Raw genomic sequence first — 26,221 nt, 5'->3', positions numbered from 1 at the left:
TCCTCATACTGGAAAAAAAATGGTTTTAAACTGAAACAGAGCTGTTAGAAGAAACTTATGTCAATCTGTCTGGGAGGGAGAAGGCGAGATAATTCCACAGGCATTCTTAAACTACTGTGGGATTGTGGAGTCATGTTGTTTCTTTGTTCTCTGTCCCAAAAATTTTAGGTTTCCAAATGATAGGGGAAAACTTGCTTCATGTGGAATAGTTAACTGTGGTAATAAAAGTACAGCCCTGAAATTACAAAACAAAAAGAAAATACAATGTGTGTGTGTGAGGAAAATGCAATTCCAGATTCTCTAAATTCACTAGCCCATGCAGTTTAGCCAAAGATGAAATACCAGCTAATGTCATGTAATCTCTTCAGTTATTCTTTACACGAGACAGGTAATTTGTAATTCCCAATTATGCAATTAAAATGCTAATTACCCCTCACCTAAACTCTCTGTTCTTGAACTGAGATTATCAATTACCTTCAGTCATTGCAAATCATATATGACGTATGTGACAGTGCCGAGTTTTGTATTATTTATGGACTTTCTGTTTAACGTGTCTGGTTTCCAGGTAGCTTTAATGGCTGGTGAAAGGGTTTTGCTTTGGTGGGCTTTGTTTCCTGAAAGAATGGCATTCATTCTGATCTGTGTCATTTTGTATTCTTAAAATATATTTGCATTTTGGGGTAATCTTACCCTCTGTTCCTGCCCTGAGCTCTGGCTCGTCTTCCATTTTAGTACAGAGAAGCAGCGCGTTTAGAAATACCAACATGAATTTTTGATTACAAAGGTGAGACCACTCACTTCTATGCTACTTCTACACAGCTTTTCCTTATTTCATAATAGATGTTCTGCAGTGTAGCTACATTAATATGCTGCCAGCTTCATGTGTCATACCTGCTTGCTAAATTTACAGTTCTTCTATCCCTACTGAACTCAAATAACAGTTTTCTCTTATAAGGATCTGTTGTTATCTGGAGTTCGCTGCATATAAATAAAAATAACTTAGGTAAAGAAAGCACACCAAAAATGAGAACAGAATCTAAAAGTTGGAATTCAGAAGATTAAAATTTAAAAAAAAGCCCCACACTATTTCTGCTTCTTCATGATACAAATTAGGACAATTTTAAATAGATGATTCAAAGCATAGCTACTTTCAGTATTTCTGGTTGATAGGAAGCTCAGCAGCTCTGCTCCACGAGCATGCAAAATAACCCAGCCAATGGTTTGAATCTGTAAAATTTTCATTAGGAGTAGCGTAGACAGATTTAAGAAGTCAATGCATAAAAGTAGTTTCGTTTCCTGTTGTTCATGGAGCAGTAAGTTCTGTTCTAAACAATTTCCAGTCATGTAGACCACTTAAATAATAACATTGCTTTAGTAAATCTTTAATGATATTGTCTCTGAGGTGTAGAAGAAACCGTTGGTCATCTGCTCATAGTGCTAATTTTCTTGTTCTGGTGCAAGTTTGTAATCCACCATTTGTTCATTAATAGTAAACTGGATTATTTCTCCTGCTCTTCTCCATTCCCCTTCTTTACCCTTTTGCAATGAAGTACTGACTTTTTTTGTATTAAAACAACCTCAGACATGTTTTGCGATACTGCCATGTTGTGTGGTGAACTAAATGAAAATAGGATTGGATAAACTAAACCTTAAAGCATCTAGTTGGCCATGGAAAATAAATGACATTACCAAAGTAAATTGGTTAACAAAGAAAAATGCTCTGTATTTAAGAACCTCACAGTGTCTAGCGTGGGATTAAAGGAAGCGCTGCTCACCTTGCTCGTATATCCACTGATGGATTGTTACTGATGCCGCCTCTTCTGTCCTGTTTGCGCGGTTCTTCCAGCTTAGTTTGATGCTTAGTATAAATACTTCAGACATCATGGACAAATTATATTTACTGTGGCTTAACAGTTTTGTGTTATTTGGGCTTTATAGCTTTCTCATGTGGAGATATTTATGTGTCTACATGATCAAAACAGTGGCTTTCAGTCCTGGTATAAATAGAGAGATCAGCTTTGGAAAATTTTGTCTTTTGTGTATTCTTTAAAAAAGCTTTGGGTTTTAGCCTGTCTCATGGCTATGCTTGATATTTACACAGTACAAAAGCATAAGGGCATGTTCTAGTTATAATTCAAGAGAAATTCAGTGCACAGATAACTAATAGATATTCACCTACATCTTCCAACTGTACTCATAAAAAAAAAAAAAGAAACTACAGAAAATCCTCCAAGTTCTGTACAGAACTCCCTTAAGCTGCCATGGCTTCCAATTTATAGTTCAAAACCACCTGCTTGCATTTCAAGGCAAGTCTCAAGGGCTGTGTTCAAAGAATACTATTTTTGAAGTGCGTAAAGGTTTCTTTTTATTAGGAGGCAACTTTCTCAAAGGTGCACTAGGAAATTATTGTGGATCTGAAACATCCTCAAACCAGTGAGTGAGCCAGTGTGAAAAATTTTTTATATAAATATATTTTCAATATAAACACCTTAATGAGATACTGACCCATGAGTGTCCTTGACTCTTCTGTACATTGTATGCTTCACAAGGCAAGTTGCGTTTTTGACAGCAGATCTCTCTGATACGCAATCTAAAAATCTGGTTCCTGAACTACCACTATCCAGCAGGTGTTCTTGACGTGGCTCCAGTATCTGGGAATAATGAACAGGGTTATTTGGTGGTTTTGGTTGTCCTTCGTCGGAAGCCTTGGAATGAGTAATTATTCCTCCATCCCAAAGTGATGTGCATGTCCCATTCTGCAGCGCTTCACTGTAGTTACTAAGGATGTGGGGCTGGGGTAGAGGGACCATCAGAAGATGCCACTGAGGAATTTATTAGGCAATGTTACAGAAACTTGGCTTAAGTTTTTAATAGGTTTTTTTGTCATATATTCTTGCCACTTTTCGTTCCCTCTCTAGCTTTCTTTTCTGCATACTGACTGCATTTTCTGTAATTACAGTTTTTACCTGTTTTGTAAGATATAGGCCAAAATACTCAATTGCATTTTTATTTAGAAATTTAACCTTTTTGATCTAGAAGTGTCTTGGTTTCGGGAGTGAATAGCTGAGAAATAGAAAATGTGGTTTTCTTATAAATATTTGTTATAAGTCAAGAAGAGCTGATGACAAGAATTAAAATTAGAGATTATTTGTTTACTTCTTTTGGGAAATAAAAATCACACTCTGCTGAGTGTATATGGATATGTTGTATTCTAGTGATGAGGAAGATCTGAAAATAAGTAAGAAGTGTGAGGGAAGTCGTTACAGATAGTTTCTATCCCTCCTGCTTTAAGTGCCTTTATTCCGTAGATCCACTTAAGTTAGGAAAACTGTTGACATTAAACTACTTTATTTGATTCAATTTACATTCATAGCACAGATCTGATTGTAATTGTCAGTGTGCATTAGATAGCAGTAGAAACTGGACCAAAGATGATCGTAAGACACAAGCATCGTTGTCACAGTGGTTCTTATAATTTGTCAGAAAGACTAACCATAGTAGGTTTTACTTGAATGGCTTTTTAGGCTGTTTTGAAGTTGAGACTTTTTAAGGATTCTGCAGTTTTGTTTGAATGTATGCAATACTCCATAAGATCTCAAAAATAGCAACTATATACTTTTTCTGTTATTTCTAATGATGAAGAACCCATTATTTCTGAAAGCGGTGTTTTCTTCTCTCTCAAATCAGTATAGTCAATAGGGTAGTGAAGAATCAGCAGAGCAGTGGGGATAACGCTACCTTGTGTCTCAGCAAACTTGGAAGGGTGGGGGCAACTGCAGTCATGTCAGATTTACTTGAGTTGATGGCAGCTAATACTTGCTCTTTTTTAAGTTAATGGAAAAAACAGTGAGGTTTTTAAAACTACCTTCAGTCTCCACATATTGTCAACCTGTTAAAGAAACTGATGTTTTTGGCAAAAAGAAAAAGCACCACACCCAGGATGTACCTCTATATTTATTAAAAAAAAAAAAAAAAAGTTGTTTCAAAAGCAATGCAAAACCCATGCCAGCTCAAATAAAGCTGTATGCATTTAAAAGGTAACATCTAACATGCAAATACACCAATGGCTGTTCTGTATACACCGCCAAGGTAGTACGTGCATGATAAGTAATACATACACCCTCCAGGGAAATACTGCGTAAAACATGACAGGAAATTTCGAAACCCATGAAAGAAGGAGAAGAGAAAGAGGTGCTTAACTTTTCTATCTGTGTTCATTGCATTAAAAGCTCACGGCAAAGCATCGAGCACCAACATAAAACTGCCTGAACACACATACCCTCCAATCAAAAAGACCAGGCAAAGTTCAAGATGTGATATGTGCAATATATGTGGAGTGCCAGATTAAATTATATTCCATCCAACTATTTCAGACTTTATACTTTTGTATTGCAATTTTGGATAAAGATTCTTGCAGTGTGTAGACAGTGAAATCCTGGTGTGAAGAAGTCTAATGGCAGAATCTGCATTAACTTCAGTGGAACCAGGATTTTAACTACAAAGTACTGGCAGCTTCTCTAATTCTATATATACATTTTTCAGCTTTGAAAAGCCAGCGTTTGCCATTAAAGGGATATGCAATCCTTCACTTATCTAAGACACGTTATACAAGGATGTTGGCTGTCTCTGATAGAAATGCTGGATTTTTTTTTTCCAACTGCATGAACATATTTCTAATGAGTCATAGCCTGAAAAAGTAAATTCAAAAAAAGTGATGTGGGTAGTTTTACTAGCGGAAAATTTATTACCTGGCAAAGTTGTGCTATCTTCAGCTCAGTCACATAAGCAACCACTTCTTACTTACTCTTAAAAGAAAGTCCATAATGTTTGATGAAACTATCAGGTTCCTTTTTTAGAAAACAGAAACAAAGTTCAGGCAACAGCTGGATTATACGAAGCATGTCTTAATTTATTTACCACCTTTTACTGCTAATCGGGGAGTACAGCAAAAGGTGAATACTATTACTCGGCTGCACAGTTTCATATAAATTGCAACCATGAATATGTGATCAGTTGTCATATGGAAAAATAAACCCTGCTATTCCTGCATCACTGATGATGGAAAGATGTTTACAACCTTCATTATTTCATTTTTAAAGCTCTTTAGAATGTTACTGAAAGTTGCTGTCTAGAGGAGATAGTTTATTCAATCATTTAAGATGAAGGGTCTATAAAATACACTAAAAGTTGCTTCCTAAAATGTAACTATACATATATAACAGTATAATATGTTATTGTGCACAATGTTTGTGCATAGTGTTGTGTCTTAGAGAGTAAACCTTGATTGCAAGCATGCTAGGGAAGAGCAGATCTGTAACTTTGTTTCCATATGAAATGTCCATTTGGTGAAAAAAATGTGTGCATCAGAGCAAATGACAGATTAGGTGATAAATTTTATTAGCTCAATTTACTGATACCTCTGCTGTGCTCTCACCATGTCAGAGTTTCTCCTTAGCTTCTCTGTCATTTGGCCTACTCTTTGCCATTACTGGTTTCTGGGGCAATACAAAAATTAGTATTTCTACCTTGTAAAACTCCAGCATTTTGAGCAGAAAAGAGATCTTGTAAACTGGGTCTTCCTACTAAGTCTAAATGTAGGCTTTTCTTTTTCCTTGTGTGATTAATTTATATGTTTTGTTTTGTTTCTCTTTAAATACTGTCATTTTGTGTAATTTTAAAATCTGTTTTGGATTTACAAGTGTGTAATGTCTTTAATAGCCTTCAAAGAACTTTAATTGTGTTCTGTGGGTTGCTGCTGCACAAGGACAAAATCGCATCATCTCTATTCTTTGAATAGCACCATTATCACTCTGTGTTAATGAAATGATTTCAGTATTACAACAAATGAGTTTTTGAAATTCATTCAGTATTAAAGGGAATTGGATTGTAATTAGAGCATATTTCAAAAAGAATAAAAGGATCCACGATATGTGCTTAGCTCTTAAAGCACCTAATCCTATATTAATTGTGCTTTGGGCACATCTGCCCTCATGTGAAGAGGACTTTGACAGTGAAGATGAAAATGTTTTAATACTTTTAAGGCCAAACAGCTCCTCCAGCAGGACGGCATTGTAAGAGGAGTACTGTTGGAGAGCAGAAGGCTGCTATCACTTCCCTTCCCTTCCCTGTCCCTCACACGCACAAAAGCAAACAACGTTGTGTTGTAATGTTCTTTATAGGTTGTTGAGCCTAATGTTATCATGTTATTTTCTTGCTGTTGGGATTGAGTCCGTGTTAATTTTTTCCCATGTTTGGGCAGGGGAAGATCATAGAGGTGTTTAGGTACCACAGTCTGAAATTGAATAGTCTTCTGTTTTCTCTATGTCTGTCGTACTACAGACAAGAAAACATGAGACCGTCCATTCCAGCACGCACCATGACGCTAGCAGATAGTGCCTGGCTTGACATAATTGGAAAGCTCTGCTGGCTTGTCCGGGGAGGAGGGTGTACAACGTGGTCAGATGTGATTCAGGCTTCACGCATACATAGGGATATTTAGTTCGCATTCAGCAGAGTATCAGTGAGGTGGTAAAAATGAGAGCTTCTGCTGAAATTATTTTGAAGAGCAGCTTTGCCTTGTCTGGTGGGCTCCTTCCCTGTGAAGGGTTGGTTGGACTTGCTGAATCTACATGCCATAGACCTAAGGCAGCAGGGTTGAAAATAAGGATCATGGATGTGATTGTGTACTTGAAATGCAGCAAGAAGTGGTTTTCTCAACTCCACTTCAGAGAGTTTGGCCAGCATTTAACTATTACCATCCCGTTCATTCTATGGTCAGATGAGCTACCTTCTGCCAACAATAATTTGCCCTTCTATGTTGAGTTGTTAAGGAAAGCAATTTGCTACTTGAAGTTACTGAGCTGTACTCGAGCCCCTCTTCTCCGCTGCAGAGTTGCTTAATGGGCTTTGTGGAAATCGCGTGACGCTCCACAGGGCTGCTGAGCTGTGGATGTGGGTGAATTTGAGTGCTCAGCTGAGCAGAAATGGGCAGAGAGCCTCGTAGGGGAGCCAGGGATTTGCACCAAGCACCACTGTACTCAAGCAAGGCTTGCTTTCCTCCCTGTCTTGTGGTGGTTTTGAATATATTATTAATTACCACCTTTCTTTTTTTGCAGCCTGTTCCAGCACTACTGCTATACTCGAGGTGGCATGCGCCACACTTCCTACACTTGCATCTGTGGCAGGTAAGTCAGTGGTTTATACTGAACTGTTGCTGTCTTTATGATCAGTTTCCCACTGGATATTTGTAGAATTGTTCCTCTTAGGCAAATGATGTGTTTGCAAGTGCCACCAGAGTAAGTTTTGAACTGTTTCTTCTGGAAAAGCCAAAGGAAGGTGGCTAGCACTGTGTCTTAAAGCAATAACTTGGTTACAGATTCTGCTGCACTCAAGAGATTCCCCAACGACTGCTGCTACTGCCAAGATCATGTTTATGCTCACATCTGTGCTGCAATTGGCTTTTTTTATTAAATAGTGTTATGGAGAAGGGCTTTAGAGATATTCTCTGTTGCTCAAAAATACTATCTTTGAAATACAGCTTAAATATTTCATATCATTCTCAAAATTCTTTGCCTCAAAGGTTAGGATGCAATTAAACTAATCTTTTTGGAATTTGGAAATTTTTTGCTCTCTCTTTTTCTTGCTGAACAGCTAGTGTTGAAGGTATTATATTTGGGGAAGTATTATAAAAGTTATCCCTATAGTTGTAGAAATGGACATTTTTAATTTACAGAATTTCAAGAGAGTAGTGTAGGACACATGTTGAAGGACAGCTGTGGGCTTTGTGCAGAGATTAATCTTATTTAGTCAGTGGAATTAATCTAATCACAGATATATGACAGATAAGGCATATATGTTGGTATATATGTTCTACTGGTAGATCTGCTGCTACTCACGAACATTTGCCCTACACTGAAGTCACACACACTTATAAAAAAATAATTTTTACGTTAATGACAATAATATTATATTGCTTTGGAGGTAATAAGGACAATTAGCATCTTTGCTTCTTTCTGCTGTTTACTCAATCGCTTATTTGTAAATGCAATTTTCCAATTTATATGCAAAATTGCAGTAGGAGCATGAGCAGTTTTATGGCAAATTGTGCATCTAAATTGTCTTAAGTTTCCTGTTTTAAGTACCATCGTATAACTTGAGAATTAACATCCCATTGAAATGAGACTCCCTCTCTATGGTATTGTCACAGGCTGTGATGGTAAAATCGAGTTGTCCCTGTGTATGGTTTTTCACAGCCATACAGACTTCACATTCACTTAGAGTGAATCAGAACCCATGTTGCAGGATCTGGTTTGAGTACTAGAGAACATCAATGGCTTTGCTAAACCTATAGAAACCTCTACAGTATGCTTGTGTAGTGGGTCCTTGTGACGCCGTGGGGACAGACTAAACTCTCCACAGGACTGAAAAACCCAGGACTTGGCGTTCTGTGACTCAGGGAACCCAGGAGGAGGAAGGCCCCAACAGTAGTTCAGAAGTGGGTGATGACAGGAGCTTCCTGGGTGTCCTGTCTCATCACACTGGAGGGTCTTAGCAGGGCATGGGAATGGTGTTTGAGCTGCCTCTGAACCGCTGGAGGATTTAATACATGGAGAAGGGCTGCCCTTGAAATGCAAGGTCCTACCAATATTGTGACTCACTGTTGTAGTTGGGAGCTGGCATTGTATCCTACCACTACAATTAAAAGTGCAGACAAACTTGATTTAAAAAAAAAAAATTACATAAGAGAATACAAAGGCCTTTGTCCATAGATTTCTGTATTCTGACTGAGTGATGAAGTAAGAGTGAATAATATTAACATTTTAAGCTAGGTCCTAGTAAAATGAATGTAAGTAGATCTATTTGATGAATTCAATTAACATAATAATGGCAAAAATAATAGGCATTTTTTATTACCATGAAAATGTCATGCATTGTAAATATTACACTTAACTACATTTATGATGAAAAATAGCTTTTGCAGTTAGGATTTTTGGATAGTTTTGTTTTATTCTATTCATGCTGAGTGGTGTTGTTTTCCTGACACTTAAAACTGTGATATTTTGACAGGATCTTTCCTTTTCAGATTACAGGCCTGATAGTAATTTCCGTAGAAGGGAATCATGCTTTTAAATAAAAACCAAGTTTATTATTCAGATTTTAGAAAAGATGCTCCCTAAGCTGGAAATCAAGAGTAATCAATACTATATTTCAGTACAGAAATAAGTCACTTGGCACACATTGAGTGCATGCATTTGTTGGTGTCCCTGTCCAGTGTTACACTCTTCAGGAGATGGTAAATTAGTATTTTGTGTGACCAAATATGCTTTAGGTATTCACTGTCCAATCAGTTGAGAATAACAACACACGTATATTAGTATTACAGGTCATCACATAGAGAGGTTAGCCCTGTAGTTAGCGATGCTTTCAAACACTGTCAGCTTGTAAGTGGTTTGAAGCGCAAACAGATGTCACGTAGGTGCAATTAAATGAGAATGGTAGTATTTGATAAATGTACTTGGATATATTTAGCACTAATCTACAAAGTGTTGACTTCCGAGTAGTGTTCAAATGCTAATGAATTATTCATTGAAGCATCTTAGTGTACCAAGTAACCATTTTTACAAAGGGGAAAACAAAGGTTAAGTTACGTGCACAGTGTGTCCTGGTGACCCTACAATGGATGGCATCCACTGGTAACCAGGCGCAGAGTTTCCAACTGGAGGTAGGTAGAGGTGGAGGCATCAGTATCTCTGCCACCACCGTGGAAGCCATGGTCAGCTGCCACTTGATACTGTGACATCTTAGACTTAGGTTCAGATCTTCTTGTCTCTAGGCAGATGACAACTCTCAACAGATGATACCAGTGATTAAGAATAACATAGTGCAGTACAATGCCTTCCTCTATCTGAGGTTCACCATAAGTAAAGCTTTTTGGATAAGATTAGGATATTTATTGAATCTGTTTTCTTTCTTTTCAATACAACTTTTTAAGATTTCATTTCTTAGATGAAAAAGTGGAGAGAAGGATGTTAGTGCTTCCTTCTGGATTGATTTTTTTATTTAAATCATGATGAAAATAGTTTGCTGTTTTAGTTAATGGTCTGTTCGTTTTTCTTTAGATGTTCTTAATGTAGAGCTAATAGCTGCACTTTTTGTAATGCTTGATGCTCAGCTTAGTCCTGTTCTTAACACATTGCTGACATTCCTTCTCTTTCTTCTAATCATTTGTTTGCAGGGTGTTTTCTGATCTAAAATGTATTTTGGGGACATTTTTCCTTTCCTAGTAATCTGAATCTCTTCCTACTGCTTACATTCTCAGTGGTGTTAATTTGCAGCTTTTCCACCACTTCATGCAATTGTTTCTGTAACAAACATGTCTTTGGCACCAGTTAGAGGCAAATTATTAAAGGAATAAAAATAGATACACAGAAATCTCTTGGAGAATTTTTCAGGTTGACTGCCTGAAGGCAGACATCGACATCCCCACATGTGGTGGTTTTCAGAGGTGCTGACCTCCAGGAAGGGAGCGGAGCTGCCAGTGATCCGCATCTCCCCACAGCGCTTCATTTTAAACCCCGACTTTGGCGCTCTAATGCCAGACCTTTCAACTGTTGCTCCTTGGGAAGAAAAGAAATAGCTTCTACAGGAAGGCTCATTTGCTTTGCCAGTGGCTGGGGGTTTTGTTTAAATTGTTTTGAAACCACCTTGAAAGTCTAACTGATTATGAACAATTTCTGGCTAGCTGTGTAGCATTGGTGACCTCACTGGTGAGGCCGCACCTCAAGTACTGTGTTCAGTTTTGGGCCCCTCACTACAAGAAGGACATGGAGGTGCTGGAGCGTGTCCAGAGAAGGGCAACGAAGCTGGTGAAGGGTCTGGAGCACAAGTCTTAGGAGGAGCAGCTGAGGGAGCTGGGGTTGTTTAGTCTGGAGAAGAGGAGGCTGAGGGGAGACCTTATTGCTCTCTACAACTACCTGAAAGGGGCTTGTAGCGAGGTGGGGGTCGGTCTCTTCTCCCAAGTAACAAGTGATAGGATGAGAGGAAACAGCCTCAAGCTGCACCAGGGAAAGTTTAGGTTGGATATTAGGAAAAATTTCTTCCCCGAAAGGGTAGTCAGTCACTGGAACAGGCTGCCCAGGGAAGTGGTTGAGTCTCCATCCCTGGAGGTATTTAAAAGACATGTAGATTTGTCACTTAGGGACATGGTTTAGTGGTGGACTTGGCAGTGCTAGGTTAACGGTTGGACTCGATAATCTTAAGGGTCTTTTCCAACCTTAACGATTCTATGATTCTATGATTTACCTTGTGGGTACACATCCCTTCTGTAGCGTTGCTCCTAAAGTATCTTTCCTGACTTCATCTTGAGACGGTGGTAAAGATGCTTCCTGTGAGGAAGATTGGAGTTGCACCTCTTGGCAGGAATGGGCTGGAGGTGTCTCCACATCAGTGTTTTAATTTGGGTCAGTAGTGCATTTCTGAAGCAAGATCTCCCACTCGTCCCCAGCTGCAGCGCTTTGTTCAGAGCCAGGGACCAGTCCTGGAGTGCATGTGCTGTATTTCTTTTGGGTGAAAAACAGCTGGGAGAGCTTTCAGGAGCAGGTCTGCTGTGCCTAGGTTGCTCATGGGTGTTCAGCCCCGGGGGACCTGCCCAGAGCCAGTCCCAAGTGAGCAGACCTCCTTGCCCCAATCACTTCAAACAGACAAAAAAACCTGAAATGCATATGGTGTGCATATCTGGTCTTCAGCACCAACTGTGCTCTCTGTGGTACGATCCCATTTATGCGACAGAGCCAAGATGTGCGTGACAGATAAGGAGTCTCAAATGCCAAGAAAGATTGTGTGCTGCTTAACGCTTCACTAACGGTGCTGAAAAACAGATTTTTCATGCATCTTCCGTAACAGTTGGTGCCGAACCTTACAGAAATATTTTGTAAACTAAAACCTTTACATTAAAATGTGCAAAAGAAATCCCCCATCTTTGTATTTGCAATGTCTATTGTTGAAAGCATTTGCGCAGTGCTCGTATTTGAATATATGACTTGTTTATGCAGCTGGTATGGTATATGACACCGAGGCTGCCAGCATATGATAAGTAAACAAGCTATCTGCAAATACATTAGCATGGAGTCATGCCCTTAGGCTTCATGATAATTTTTTAAAAGTTGATCATAAATATATGCATGTGCTATTTGCTTCTCCTGCTTTATCCCTATTTTTAGAGGGAGATAAGGAATAGTATCTGCAGCTAAAATCCTGACAAACTGCTGTGGAGCGTGTGTGTGTGTGAGAGCCTGTGTACGCATGCCAGGTGTTGGGGATTTTTTATTATTTTTGTGTTTTTCCTTAAATAGCAAGCATGTGAGTTCAGAAACAGTGTCGTGCATAGCACCAAGGTCGTTGCAGTTGCTTCCAAGTGCTGTTCCCACCCCCCTCCCAAATCGTAGCCCTCCACCTGGGAAACAGTTCTTCAGGCTGGAAATGATGCTGCCTCCTCTCGTCAGGCTGATAGTCCAACACAGAGGTAGGAGCTGTCTCTGCTGCTGTCACCTGCGCATGGAAGGAGACAGCTGAGGCTGGAAACACGACTCCTGCCATACATGTCGCCTGGCAGAGGAGGCCCTTTTCTTTTGATTGCAGTCCATTGCCCTATTACAGATCTATTTTTCAGACAGAGCAAACTAAGTATGAAAGTGTCCTGGTGTGGAAAATGGGAATTGTGGCCAGAAGGAACTATTCTGCCAGTGCCCAGGAGACAGGACATCTCAAAAGGAAGCTCACGTCTGTCTTGATCTTGTGTGCAGGCTTTATAGGGCTGTTTTTAGTTATCTGCTCAACAGCGTAGGTTCCCAAGTCAGGCGTCCAGGAAGTAAAAAGCAGCCAGCTAGTAGTTGGTTGTAAAACTGTGCTTAAGCCATCAGACCAGCATCACAAAACAAATCTGTTGCAGCCTTAATTCTGTGGGGTTTTTAAACTCTTGATTTAACAACTTTAATTTTTCCCTTTGGAGTGTGTATAATTTTAAGAAATACACTTTGTATCAGAAAATCATTCCCATGATTCTGAAACATGGTTCTTCACTGTCTTATTACATAGTGATTCTTATATGCTAAAAAATGCTTAACAATAAAAACTTACTGCTTTCAAAATATTAACATGATCCAGCCCTTTAGATTGAGAGCCTTCAGAAACTTAAGGCAGCATCTTTCTCCTCCGTTATCATTGCTTATGGAGTTGTTATATCTGAATGACCAATGATCTATTAAATATCTAATTGATCACAAGTGCTTAATATATCTTGAAGGTAATCTCTTTTTGGATACAGTGTATGTTTACTGTTTTTGTAATTGCATATATCAGAAGTCTAATATGAAAAGGATGTCAGATGGCACATTTACTCCAGATACAACAACAGATTAATTGAAATTGAGCCTCAGATTCCTTTCACCTGAGATATGAGGCTGTTCCACCATCACAACTTGAAAGAATCAAATTTGAGCAGGATGACCAATACAGTTTCAATGAAAGGTGAGATACAGACTGGCAAGTCAGCTGGAGGGGTCAGAGAGATGCCTCAGTAACCCTGTCCCAACACTTGTGTTTTTGGATATGATACGATTCTTCTAGCTTTTTGAAGAGAAAAAGAGAGAGAGCATCTATCTGAGGAGAACAGTAAAAGAAAAATAGGTAGAGCTCAAGATCTTTACGAGTCTTTTAACTCATGTTTGATAGACCTGGGGGAATATCAGTAGACAAGAGAGGATGCCAGGTCCAAATACAGGTCACGGAATGGATCATGGAGCTTCAGAAGCACAGAACAAGGGTCCATCCTTCTCTGGAGAAGTGTGAATTATTCTTGTGAAACTGCAGTTTAGTCTGAAAGGTTTCCAGGAATAAAAATCTTTTCTCTGTAATATGATTTTTAATAAGAGGTAAGAATAGAGTGACAGTTCTCGTGCTTGTTGTTGCTGCTGCCATTGTATGCTGCAAATGCTCCCCGAGCAGCGTGGAGTGTATCCACTCCAGCAGAGATCACACGTAGCCATGCCAGGGGTGAACTGGAGCTGTTTACTTGGACAGCTGAATTTTTCCAGTCCCAGTGACTCCTAGAGTGTTTCAAACATGTCGGATTTTACTCTAGTGGAAGTTAGGTTTTTATGCCTCAGAATGTTTAACCTCAAATAGGGAAATATATCGCTTAGTAATTAAGAAAAAATCCAGAAGGTCATAAATGGGTATAGGTTGAAAAATCACTCTTGCATAATTCCTTCCTTAACACTGTCATGGACGTGGGAATTATTTATATGAACTGTGCCACGCTCTTTCTGCAGAAAGGTCGTATCTTGCAGCCAGAATAGCAAAATGCCTGTTCCATACCCATTTCTGCTGAGCAAGCTGCAGGGTATGCTCTTACAGCCCACGCTGGGGCAGGGCCTGTGGCAGTTCTCACAGACTGCAAAATTTCATGCTGAATACACTGATGTTTACAATGTCACGTGTTTACAATGTTCCTTTTCATGTTGTGTGTGTTAATGTCTCTTCTTCCGTTAATTGTGCTGAATTTTCTTTTTGCCTATCAGTGGGGAGAACTCATCTGTTTTGCACTATGGCCATGCTGGAGCCCCAAATGATAAGACTATTGAAGACGGAGACTTGTGGTAAGTAAAGGGTTAGAGTTTGTTTGATATTTTTGTTGCACTACTGCTGTTTCCATACATGCATTGTATGTACTCTTGGACTTAATTAGTAAAATGCTGGCTACATAATGATGAAAGCATAAAATAGCATGTGATTTTGCATGGCAGACTAGTCTGGTTTCTTCCAAAGGTCCTGTGTACCTGCATCTCCAGTTGAAAGGGAAAAGAGAGATTGTTTTCAAACACTTGTGTGCCAAAGGCGCTTAGAATTTAGTTGAAGAAATGGCTGTATTCTAAGTTGTAAAAATTGGCATCTGAGTTTGCTCTTGAACCTCAGATCCAAACCTCAACTCTGATGGTGGGGTGGAGGGTCGAGAGTGTGTTGGCTACTTTTAAAGAATTGCATCAAATTACAGTATGGATTAGATCTTCCAAATGCTTATGTGCACCCAGACACCCTGGCCTGAAAGTAGACTTTTGAACGTGTGAGGAGATCAAACTCAGTTCAGGTTAGGCCAGGGTGCTTCTAGTTCTGTATTGTGCCAAAAATTTCTAAAAAGATTTTGTTTAGAGTTTAGCATTGCCATAATACAGTTGCAAATATCATAAATTTTTCTCTAATTGCATTGCATGTCCACATGCTTTGCAGTACCACTGCACGTAAAAGCAGGGTGAATGAAAGCACCAAATACATTGCTATAAATTGAAAGACAAACCTAATTGCATGGTGTGTAACATAGCAGAATACAGCTTTTTTACTTCACCTCCTAAGACTTTGGTCAAAAAGCCTGCATTTATAAAAGTGTAGAACTAGTTTTGGAGGAGTTAATCACTGACATTCAGTGGAGGATATGTATTAGATTACTTTTGTAGCACATGCAAAAAGGGTGCAGGTATGTATTTTCACAGTTGAATGTAAAGGTGCAGAAGAAAGCAAATTAGTATTATCATAGATAAGTTCAAAAGCTATTATGGAAAACAAATTCAATCTCAGAAGTAAAAAAATATGCCTTGTTGGCTAATGTTCTGGGCACATCTGCAGGTGTTGCAGAATGAACTTAGTGAATTACAGATAGGTAATTTTTTAATATTGTAAAAACTTTTTTAAAAGCTTCTTGTACAATAGTTTATGTATTATCTTCATCTGTGGTGAATAGCTTACTAAACCCATCAAATACTAATGTTAATTTATTGCAGGACAATAGCTTTGACTTATGATCACGTTGTATTTGAGTAGATAATATGCTGTGAGGTTTTTTTGGTCAGGGAGGACACACCAACATAATACTGTATTGGCTGTGGCATTTGATTAAATTTTCAAAAAAAATGTGCAGCCTACAGGAAATCTCAGCATGTGTTACTGAGAGAAGATATGCCACAATGCATTATGATATCCTGTTATTTAAAATTAAGGCCTTTGAATGGTGAGGGGAATAGTATTACTGGGAGACCTCAGAGTGAAGGGTGTATATATAGGACCCTTTTACTTACAGTCTCTGAGGTCAGTTTAGTGGATGGCTGAAGTCCTTCCTAAACCCTGAGAGCCAAGACTCTTCACAAACTCAGATTTCCTGCTGTATTGGTAAAATCTTTAAAAAATGTTTGGGTTTTATTAGCCTCAGATATCTGAATGTCAGAAAAGCATAATCTACCAAGTACATTGATCGCTTAAGCATTTCAAAACTACTGTACTGCCACCCCACTTTGTAACCATCTCAACAAAGAGAACAAGGTTTAACCTAGTTTGAAATATCCTCTTAGTGAAACGGTCCAGTTGCATCTTTGTCTTGATGAGATTAAGTTTGTCAGGTATAGATTGGCTTTAGCAAATAAGTCCTTCATGTGCATGAGTACCCGCTCAGGCTTCAGTCTCTGCCCTTGCCTCTCCCGCTGGCTGATACTCACATAGCAGTCAAACTTTGCTCCACATGATTTTCTTAGTATTTTTCTCAAGTGAGGGTAAAGAAATTATAAGAAAATGTAATTTCATTTGTGTAAAGATGATTTTAAAATACACTCATTTTCCACAGTTAGAAATAGTGTTTTGGAAAAAATCTTGAGCTAGCATACTTCAGCAGCATACAAATTATGACAAGGCACTACCTGGGTGGTTTTACTGTGTGCTTTTACAAATTTCTAAAGTGGGTGTAGGTGCGTGTGTATGTGCATACAGAACAGGTTATTAAAATGACAGTATGCTGATTTCTCTGTATGTGTTAGAGTTCGTATATTTGGCTTTCAATTAAGCTTTTTAATAGCTACTGGGAGCCCTCTGTTGGATAATCTTAGGAAGCCCTGAACATAGAAGAAAAAATGGCTTTAATGTTGGTGAAAAAGTGGTAGGAGTATTTTAAGGGTTATTTCTGCATCTGCCAGTATTTTGGTATAAATCTAATTTAACGATTCCTATACTTGTATGTAATAGAATCAGAAGACTGGGTACTTGGTATGATTTTTATTAAATTATTCAGTAGAATTTCATGTCTTTTTCTTAACATTATTTAGTGGATATCAATAACATTCACGAGTTTTGCAGAAATGTGCTGCTCAGGTTTTTTATGTACAAAGCAGTGCAGTGCAATAAGTGTCAGTAAATAAGTCAACAAAGCACCTGAATATTAGAAAAAATACATTTGAAAGAATACTGCTTTGCTTTTTTGAAACACTCAAGTGCATACATTGTTTGCTCTTTTAAAAATATAAGCTACAAGGATTTGGTGGTATCAACAGGAGATCATAGGCAAAAGTACTTGTTGCATTGCGTTTTTAATTTTTTTTACGACTTATTCTGAGTTCTCCTTCAAAACCTGTGGCAGGTTTAGAACAGCCTGGGTTTATGATGTTAATTTTTGAAACTTAACCTACATCAAATGGGTTTATTGCCTCTGTAAGAAACTGGTATGGAATTACATCTCTGATATTGCATCATAATCCACATTTTTACAGGTACAGCTTCTGTGCTAAAAGATCTCAGTGCAAGACAAGGACTATAAAGAGAATTTCTGACACTTCTTGTTAATATGGACTGTCTGCTAAGCAGAGCTGTCATTTTCAGTTTATTAAATATTAAAAACAAAATAGTGAACTAACACAAAGCATTATGATTGACATAAAAAGAAATCAATATTTTTAGGGAGGTATAGGTATTAAATTGATACATGCACTTAACTAATATTGATATTAAAAGTAAATATTGCAGTTACAGCAAGTCAGTGTTTTATATAAATAATTCATGTACTATAACATCTATGTGGTGAACATTTAAATTGTATGATCAATATGGTCTAAACTAAACACTTTTCCTAAGCAAGTGTCTCTTGTCTCCATGGTCAAAGAGGTCCCGCAGATAAATGGGTAGGCTGACCACCCTTGTGAATCACAATTCTAGTCACTCGACCTTTTCATTTGGTTATTACCTTTAAATAAAATCTTCTGCTCAGAATGTTGCAAATCACAGTCTGCAGTGATGACGTACGGCCAGGCTAACATACAAATACTGATTTTCTTCTGTCATCTTAAACCTGTGACAGCTTGGATTGAAACTGAGCCCTAGACTGAGGTTTACTGCATCATCTCAAGGTATTGCATTACTCATTGTGTACCAAGACGCCTGCTGTTTCTGTAATGAGGCTGTAACTACGTTCTGTAATGTGGAAAGTCGAGTCATAAGCAAAAGTGCTTGTTGTAGTTTGCAATCTCCTGCCCTGTACACGGGAGGCCTCCATCAAGGCCAGAGCCAGAAAGTAACCAAACCAAATTTGCCAGGGGGTATTGAGCCACCCTCCCAGCCCCCTCCCAGTCCAGTTTGGATAAACAAAAGTCTTTCAAAGTTTGGTGGGGAGTAGAACGAAATTAGGAGTTGCTACTCAAGAAGAAAAAAAAACAAAAAACAAACAAATTTAAAGAGCAGAGATCCAGCTCCCTGCTATGCATAAATCAGGAGCAAATGAGCACCTGGGGCTCCTGTCCATCAAATGGCATCCCCTGCATTACTCGTTCTTCCTAGGCAAACGTCTCATGATCTCTCCTTTTGCAGCTATTTTGCTTTTGTTCGCACTGGGGAAAGAGATCAGTTAAGTGGTTAGAGAGCCTTTGTAGGAGACGGCAACCTCTGGTTTCACCTCTCCTCAAACTCATCTCTGACTTTGGCTGGAAGTTATGACTTGACCCTGGGAAACAGCATCCATGAAAAGTTGAGTCAAAGCCAGTGTGTTTCTGTGAAAAGAGCTGGTCTCAACAAATCAGCATCTGCCTTCTGAAAAATGAAAGCATCTGCTTTCTTAAAAATGAAGAAAGCAAATTGCCTTGGCTCCTTGCTTCTGTCCTCTGCCCCTGCCCTACCAATACTGCAGCATGGAGCCACACCATGGCTGTCAGGGAGGGGGAAAACTGGCCATCAAAATAGACAGGGTGCAGCAGAGGAAGCCTGTGGCAAGGCAGACATCTCTTCTCACCTTTGTGGTTCGGTGGTTTGTTACGCGAACCATGGCAGGTGCTGAACCTGAAACAGGTACTTTACGTTTTGATTTTGAGAAGGTATTCAGGGAAATGATAGTTTATTGCATTCAGTTTGCTGCCTAGCAGTTTGTGCAGCCTGCCTTTGTGGATTCCTGGCATTGCCGCGTGCCAAAGGCACGTCGGGAGTTGATTGTTTTATTGCAATTGATCAGCAGGGCTCCTGCAACGTTTGACAAATAGAAAATGCTACTATGATCTTAAAATAAAGATTGATTCTTCATGATGAGGCTCACGTTTAAATAATAGAAATGTGATAAAATAAGCCTGACCCCAGATGTCACTGAAATAGATACAGCTATTACCTGAGATAGCTTTCTGCAGGTGTCACAAGTTGTAGATCTTGGTCGTTTATGGCATCTGACAAATGTGTCTCAGTGAAAGTTCAGCATTTAGTGAGCAACTTTTATTGGTAGGCTTACTGACCTTCAAGCACTTGATGACACTTTCGGGGGTTAGTTGGTTCATTCTGGCTTTGCAAAATACTAAAAATAATTGTCTATTCTGCTGAAGCCCTCATCATTTTTAACATTTTGAAATATCGTCCTAAGTCACAATGTTAACGAAGGTCTGCTGGATGCGTGGCACGGTCTCCTTTCCCCACACGTGGGCAGATCCCCGCTCTGAGTGCCTCCGCCAGTGGAGCCCGAGGCTGTGCTGTGTCTGCTCCGCACACCCCGAGGAAGACGGGTGCTTTGGTATGTCCACCTGCAGGTCTGGGGCCCGGTGCAACACGGGCAAGTACTAGTCCTCCCTGGAGTGAGGGACAGAGTGTAATTTATTAAGAGGGCTTGGGTGAAAGCCTGAATAAGGAGAGTACAGCATCAACTGCTTGTGAAGTGCAGTAGACCTCAGAGACCATTAACCTTGTATTCACAGTGGGCCTATCTATTATTTATAAAAGAAAACTAACTTTAGAAGTTCAAATGGAAGCAGGTTGGATCATCACATGGTGTCTTTCGTTTTATTTGACTGTTCTTCTAACGCTCTCAGATTTAAGCTTACTGATTTCAGTGAAAGCATTGGGAAGAGTACAGAGACAGTACCCTTAGTGAAGCAGGATGCTACCTGCTGCAAAAGCTCACTGCTGTTTCCATGACCTGCTGGTGATGGGATTAAAATGAGTTTTACCTGCAAATACTTTTATTGCATTCAGGTACCAGAATTTAAGCACTAGGGAAATTTTGTTAGTCCTGTCATAAAAGTACAATCTTAGCATAATGTTAAATGTTTTAAATATGTCTTGGCTATATTAACAGGTATTGTTATTTGCTTAGCCAAATAGTAGAGTTGGGGATATGGAAAGCAATCTAGTGTTGCAAAAAGACAGAATAATTTAACTCTGAGGAATATTTTTGTTCCTATTTCTTTCCTTAATATCCTAATACAAATTTAAGGCATCAGAATAATATTGACACCAGGGGGCACTAAAATAAGTGCTCTCTGGAAGGAGATGATGATTTTCACGTGTTTTGATACTGGTAATGTGTTGTACTTGCCAGAGCAAAGGCACAGCACTTCCAGGTCCTTCCAGGACCACTGCCATCATGTGTATAATGTGCATGCCACTCAAGTTGTGTTAAACTTGGGTTTGTTTCCTTCCATTTGGCACTTGTATGTACCTTTTAATAAATTTTGTATTGTTATAACTTCTGGTGCTGTCAAAAGATCCTGTTTAACTTCTAGTGATCCTCCTCTTGTCCTTTCAGAAGCTTTGCTCATCATAGGGAATTTTTCTTTACTGCAAGTACAGGTAGTTGTGAAAGGTTGTTCCAGATGAAGCAGAGAGGGAAGATGCTAAGTTTTCAGGGCTTTTTATTTTTTAATTACTCAAAAGAGACATAGGACAGTTTTCAGACTTCCCAGAGTTGTTGGTCACTCCAAGGTGCGTGAAGAATATTGCAAAAGAAAGTTGCTTTTGCAAGAACTGGTCAGATTCAGTTGTTCATGGTTATTCATGAAGGCTAAACCTTCTGTTAGGTAAAATAGAAGTTACTTCGCTAATTTTAGTTCTTTGATCTAAAACCATAATATATGGTTTTCTGCAATCAAAAGATTTGTCATTTTCTGTATAAGCTATGTGCATTTATCTTTTGTATATACACACAGTATGCCTATGCAGTATACATATTGCATTGAAACTATATCAGCGTATTTATCTTAATATTATACAGTATTATTTGTAGAAAATGCACTATTCCCTTTTTTGCAGGACTGAGTAAGTGTATAATATAGAAGGACTTTTTATACTGAGCAGCTATCAATTTATTTCAGGAACATATTGAGAAGACTTTCAATAAGTAAACTAAAAGACTTAGGTGAGCTTGGAAAAAAGTATGCTACGAAAGATGATAGAAGTTTGCCATGACTCTTTTCCAAACTCTTTTTTTGGAATTTACACTGTGTTTTATCAAGTTTTATACTAATGCCAACCTATAAACCAAAATTCATTTGTCCAGGTGGGGGCAATGTTGCATTAAAAAGCAGGAGTTGACCAATCTTTTTGCATCAGATAATAGAAGTCCTCCCTTTTCCACCCCAAGTACTTCATTGTCTGCTATTAAAACAATTTATCCTACGGAACAAAATATTGTATTTATTACTTCTTGAAAGCACTGCTTTTAGGATCCCAGGATATTAATGTGTCAGATGTAAATGCTCAACTATTTTATGTGGGTGAGACTAGTATTTTCATTTGGCCTCATGCATTTTTTATGCATTTTGAAGTTTGGTGCTGTAATAATATGCAAAAATTATGGTTAGCTTTAACCTTTCAGTCTGCAGTTTTGAAACAACTTGTTGTTAGTTATGGTTTTGTTTCTAATAATAATATGAAGTACATTGCTACTACTTACTGGTTGATTGCAAAATCAACTGGCTATCCATTTCTGAAATAATTCCTTTGGCTTGATTCCTCTGGTTTGATTAATATTTACTATTTCCATCAAGTGTAGCTATTTTTTCCTTTTGTTGTACATATAGACTATATTAATTTTATGCTAATCTAGAAAAATTGAATTTGATTAAAAATAGAAAAATATATTTGCTAGAATTAACAATAATTTTGCTCTAATTGAATATGTGTTATGTTAGTACTGGTTAATTCAGGCTATAAGATTGCCTGCTGTTAGAAATGTATAAGCCTTTTAGCCAAAGCAGAGGTCGCTAAGTATTAATAGTGTGTTTGCTGTAACAAATTTTAGCTTTCCTTTTAGTGCTGTGTTATGGTCTGCCTTTTAATTTTATGCTCTCCATACATTATAGTTGAAATGAAATGTCTTTTTAATTGTCACCTGTAAATGAGTTTTATCTGTCATAGTTTTAGATTAGCATTCCCAGTGTAGTCTGAAAGAAACTGAGAGCATGAAGTTGCTTTGGCTGCTGTTGGACTGATTCAACTAGGGTGTTCATCTGTATAACTAAAACAAGCAGGGTAAAACCTAGTATTTTTTTTAATAGCTGTTGATTTAATATTGATCATTTTTAAATGTCGTTTAGTGTAATCCACTTTTTGTGGTGGTCTTTGTTAATGCAAATACACATAAAGTATGTTAGCACTCCTCTTGACGGATGTTGCTTATCTTGGATGGATTTCAGTAGCAAAGTCTCCTTGCTCTTGGTGTTGGGAATTCAACTGTATAGGTCAAAATACAATTTTAAACCACTGTATGGCTCAGAGGGAAGGTACAGTTAAGCCTCCAATGCACCCTTTGTGTATCCCCCCTGAACCAGATGAAATTCCCAGTCCCTGTGTTCGGCGCAGCGTTGGGTCTTCTCTTGTGTCTCTTCAGAGAACCACTTGTTACCCCATGGTGGAGGCACAGTCTTGCAGAGCTGGGGCCTCAGGGAGGGTCCTCCTAGTGTAATACTGCTCCACACCTAGGGTGAACCAATTTAGGTCTTTAAGGCAAGAATATTTCTGATTTCAGTTGTACATTGCACTACTGTACTTTCAGCTCAAGGTGCTGCCATGAAGAGTAGGTATTTTTTCCAGATAGGAAAAAAATGTTCTTACTGGCAAAATAGCATTCTTGGCTAGGGCATGGGCAGCCTCCTTTTCTGAAATACTAGCTGCTGCCTTCATTACTGCACACTTGGCTTGAACGTTTGGACCTGTCCATGGAAAGGCTAGCAACCATCTTGGTTTTTTTTGCATTCAGTTGTCATCTTCTGTAGAGTACTCTGAAACCCTGTCTGGTGGATTCCGTTTGAGAACTGATAATTTGGAGGTTGCTTGAACAACCCCAAGAACAACTATAGGATGTCTAAAAAACTAAACGAACCCATACCATTGGACACTGGCCCAGTTTTCATCATGGAAAATCTTGGAAGCGTTCACCTTTTGCTTACATGGACACGTGTGTGTGAGCGCGCACATACGCACCTAAGAAAACTTGACAGTATTTGCAGTAAAAATGACTAAGTAAAGGTCTGACACTTCACCAGCTCCTGTGATCTCTGGTGATTGGTTGTCCAGGCTGGGGAACACAGGCCAGAGTCTCCAAAAACAGCTGCTGAAAACTAAGGCTCTTAAGTCCAAATGTTAGCACCTAACAATGGTGGCCCACATTAGAAGTATCAAACTTCTCCAATTCACCTTTAGTAGGTACCTTCCACTTCTCAGTAGACATCTAGAAATGAACTGTTTTAGATAATTGCAGAATTTTAGTAACTTGAAAATGTAGCTGTGTTGTTGTTACCCTGTGCTGGTATCTCACATTCTGGTGAGAAGCTAATGAGGTTTGCTCTCCTCGCTTTGATTGGGAAGTACTCAGCTGCCAATACAGGTTTCTCCTTGCATGCTTCCTTCTCTTCCCTGCAGCTCTGACATCCTTGCTCCTTGTTTGAGCAAGTCAGCCGGAGCAGTGAATGCCCCAGATACCGCCTTTCCAGTGGGAAGGCTCCTAACGGATGGAAACTGGCCAAGACTTTGGGTTTGCTGCCATCTCTGTTAGGTTGACTTTTCAGCACAGAATTGTCTCTGCTAAAGAGAGTACTGTTGCTTATTAAATATGCCAATTAAAAATGGATAATAATTAGAATAATAAGGCCAGAAAAAATCACCCATTCAGCAAAAAGACAAGTCAAACAGGTAATCCTTTTGTCAGAACTTCACCTGAGACTTTCCCTGATCTCTGGCATATTGCCTGCGTGGGTCTAGCAGAGGTGTTAAGTAGGCAGTACTGACACTTTACCTTCTGCATCTTGTGAAGCTTCCATTGCTGCCGTCTCCTTCTCCTAACGCAGCAATACTAGCTCGGTGTTCCCAGTTCTTTATTTGTATGCAGCATTTCTGTATTAGAGATGTCCGTCTGCTTAGCAGAAACACTGAGAGATGGCAATCGGGGCAAATTTAGCTGTGAACAAGCTAATCAAAAGTTTTTTGGCTCTTTGCTCTGGCAAACTTAACATTTTTAATAAGGCATTAATGCGAACTGTGTGGGGGTGGAAGAGGGGTGATACTTGATCATGGAAATTGGTTTGTTTATTGCAGAAGCTTAAGGTTGTTGTCTTAGATTTCTCCAAGAGATAAATACTGTAAGCAAGGGACTCCTTAACCTGTCTGTGAAAATAGCACATAAAATCTCACTAGAATATGTGGGTGTTTACTGAACCAACTCCTACGACCAGCTCATTTAGTGAATTCAGTGAAATTGAGATTTCATCTCCTGTGAGATAAATGGATCTGAAGTTCTGCTTGGCTCAGATTGTTTTGAGAGAGGACACTCCCAGACACTGTTGGTTGATGAAACCATTTTTTCTGGGCAGTAGGGATGGAGCAGCAGAGCAGAGGCACACCTTCCCTGGGACTGCAGGGCAGAGCGGGGCACACCCGCCTACTGCTGCTCATCTCTGCATCGTGCTGCTGCCCGGCTTCTGGGAGCCAGTGTCCCTGCGTCTGTTGCAGTGAGAGGAAACCCTGGGCAGTGCAGGGCACGACCACCTGGACAAGTTGGCTTTTTTTTTTTTTGGTTGGTTGCTCCCTTTTTTTCTTTGTTTTTTTTCTTTCTTTCTTTTCTTTCTTTTTTTTTTTTTTTTTTTGTAATACAGCCAGCCCAAGCTTCTGTACATTCCTGCTGTAGCCACTGAAGGACTCTGTAGTTCGCATTGTAGAGGTACAGGCACACAGTCCTCTTTCCTTCAAAATTTAATGTAGATGGATGTTTTTTTTTTTTCTACCCTGTTCCTATCTGAGCAAAACTTAGTGGCATATCTCATCATCTTCTGTGAGAGAAGGTTGAGACGAGCCTCCCATTATCTGTAATAGTCTGGGAAAGCCTTTAGTGAGACAGTGCTACAAGAGGAGCAAAGATGGGAAAGTCATGGAGAAGGTAGACAAGATGAAAAGACATGATTGAGGACAAACAAAAAATATAGGGCTACATAGTTATGTAAATCACAGCTAGATAAAGAATAGTGATGTAGCTGTTTTGTATCTCTGTAATTGCATTACCTGTGTGGGCTACAGGATCTTCTTTTGAACACAAATCTTAAACAAAAAGCCTGATGTTTTCTTGTGAATACCCAGAACCCCATTTCCTATGCAAAAAATATTCTCTGACATTTTTCTAAGGTTACTCTAGACTCCAGGGGTGCTCACAACAAAAAGCTGGCCTGAAATCAGTGAGCCGAGCCTGGCTTAGGGACAGAGCCAGTACAAGCTCTCTCTGTACCATGTCAGATGGAAGCTGGTCACAGCAGGGCACCTCTTCCGAAAAACCTTCCTGAGCATGGTAGGACTTCACCCTATACTGTTCCAGTTCTGTGTTGGGGTTTGTGATGTTGTCTTACTCAGTGTTGCTTTAGAAATTGATAACTCTTGGCTAGTCAGGATACAAGTGGATGAAAAAGTGTGTGTCACTTAACTCCCCATTTTCTTACTTCTGATATAATTTACTATAATTCATTCTTGTGGTCTGCTATTAAACCACCCTGTATTTCCAAATCACTTGGCACGTTTCCAAAGATGTATCTCACAGAAGTGCTGATACCTAGTTCCCTTAAGCTTGAAATTGCCTTAGAAGTGTTTAACCAAACAAATGGTTGGATTTTGTTAGAGCATGAATACTTCA

General features: G+C 39.1%; 1 protein-coding gene across 1 annotated transcript in view; it reads left to right on the top strand.

The window, feature by feature from the left end:
* PEPD (peptidase D) overlaps positions 1-26,221 on the top strand; it is a gene marked incomplete at its 5' end in the record, with an annotated part of 142,942 nt that overhangs the window by 72,051 nt on the left and 44,670 nt on the right. The window contains 2 exons of the mRNA XM_082319613.1: positions 7,116-7,184; positions 14,577-14,654. Of these exons, the coding sequence (XP_082175739.1) occupies positions 7,116-7,184; positions 14,577-14,654 (147 nt within the window). The remainder of the gene's footprint in view (positions 1-7,115; positions 7,185-14,576; positions 14,655-26,221) is intronic.

This window comes from Platalea leucorodia, assembly GCF_965183815.1.
Source record: "Platalea leucorodia genome assembly, chromosome: 8".
Taxonomy (NCBI): Eukaryota; Metazoa; Chordata; class Aves; order Pelecaniformes; family Threskiornithidae; genus Platalea; species Platalea leucorodia.
The sequence above is the reverse complement of the archived record's forward strand: the minus strand, read 5'-3'. Positions and strand labels throughout refer to the sequence as shown.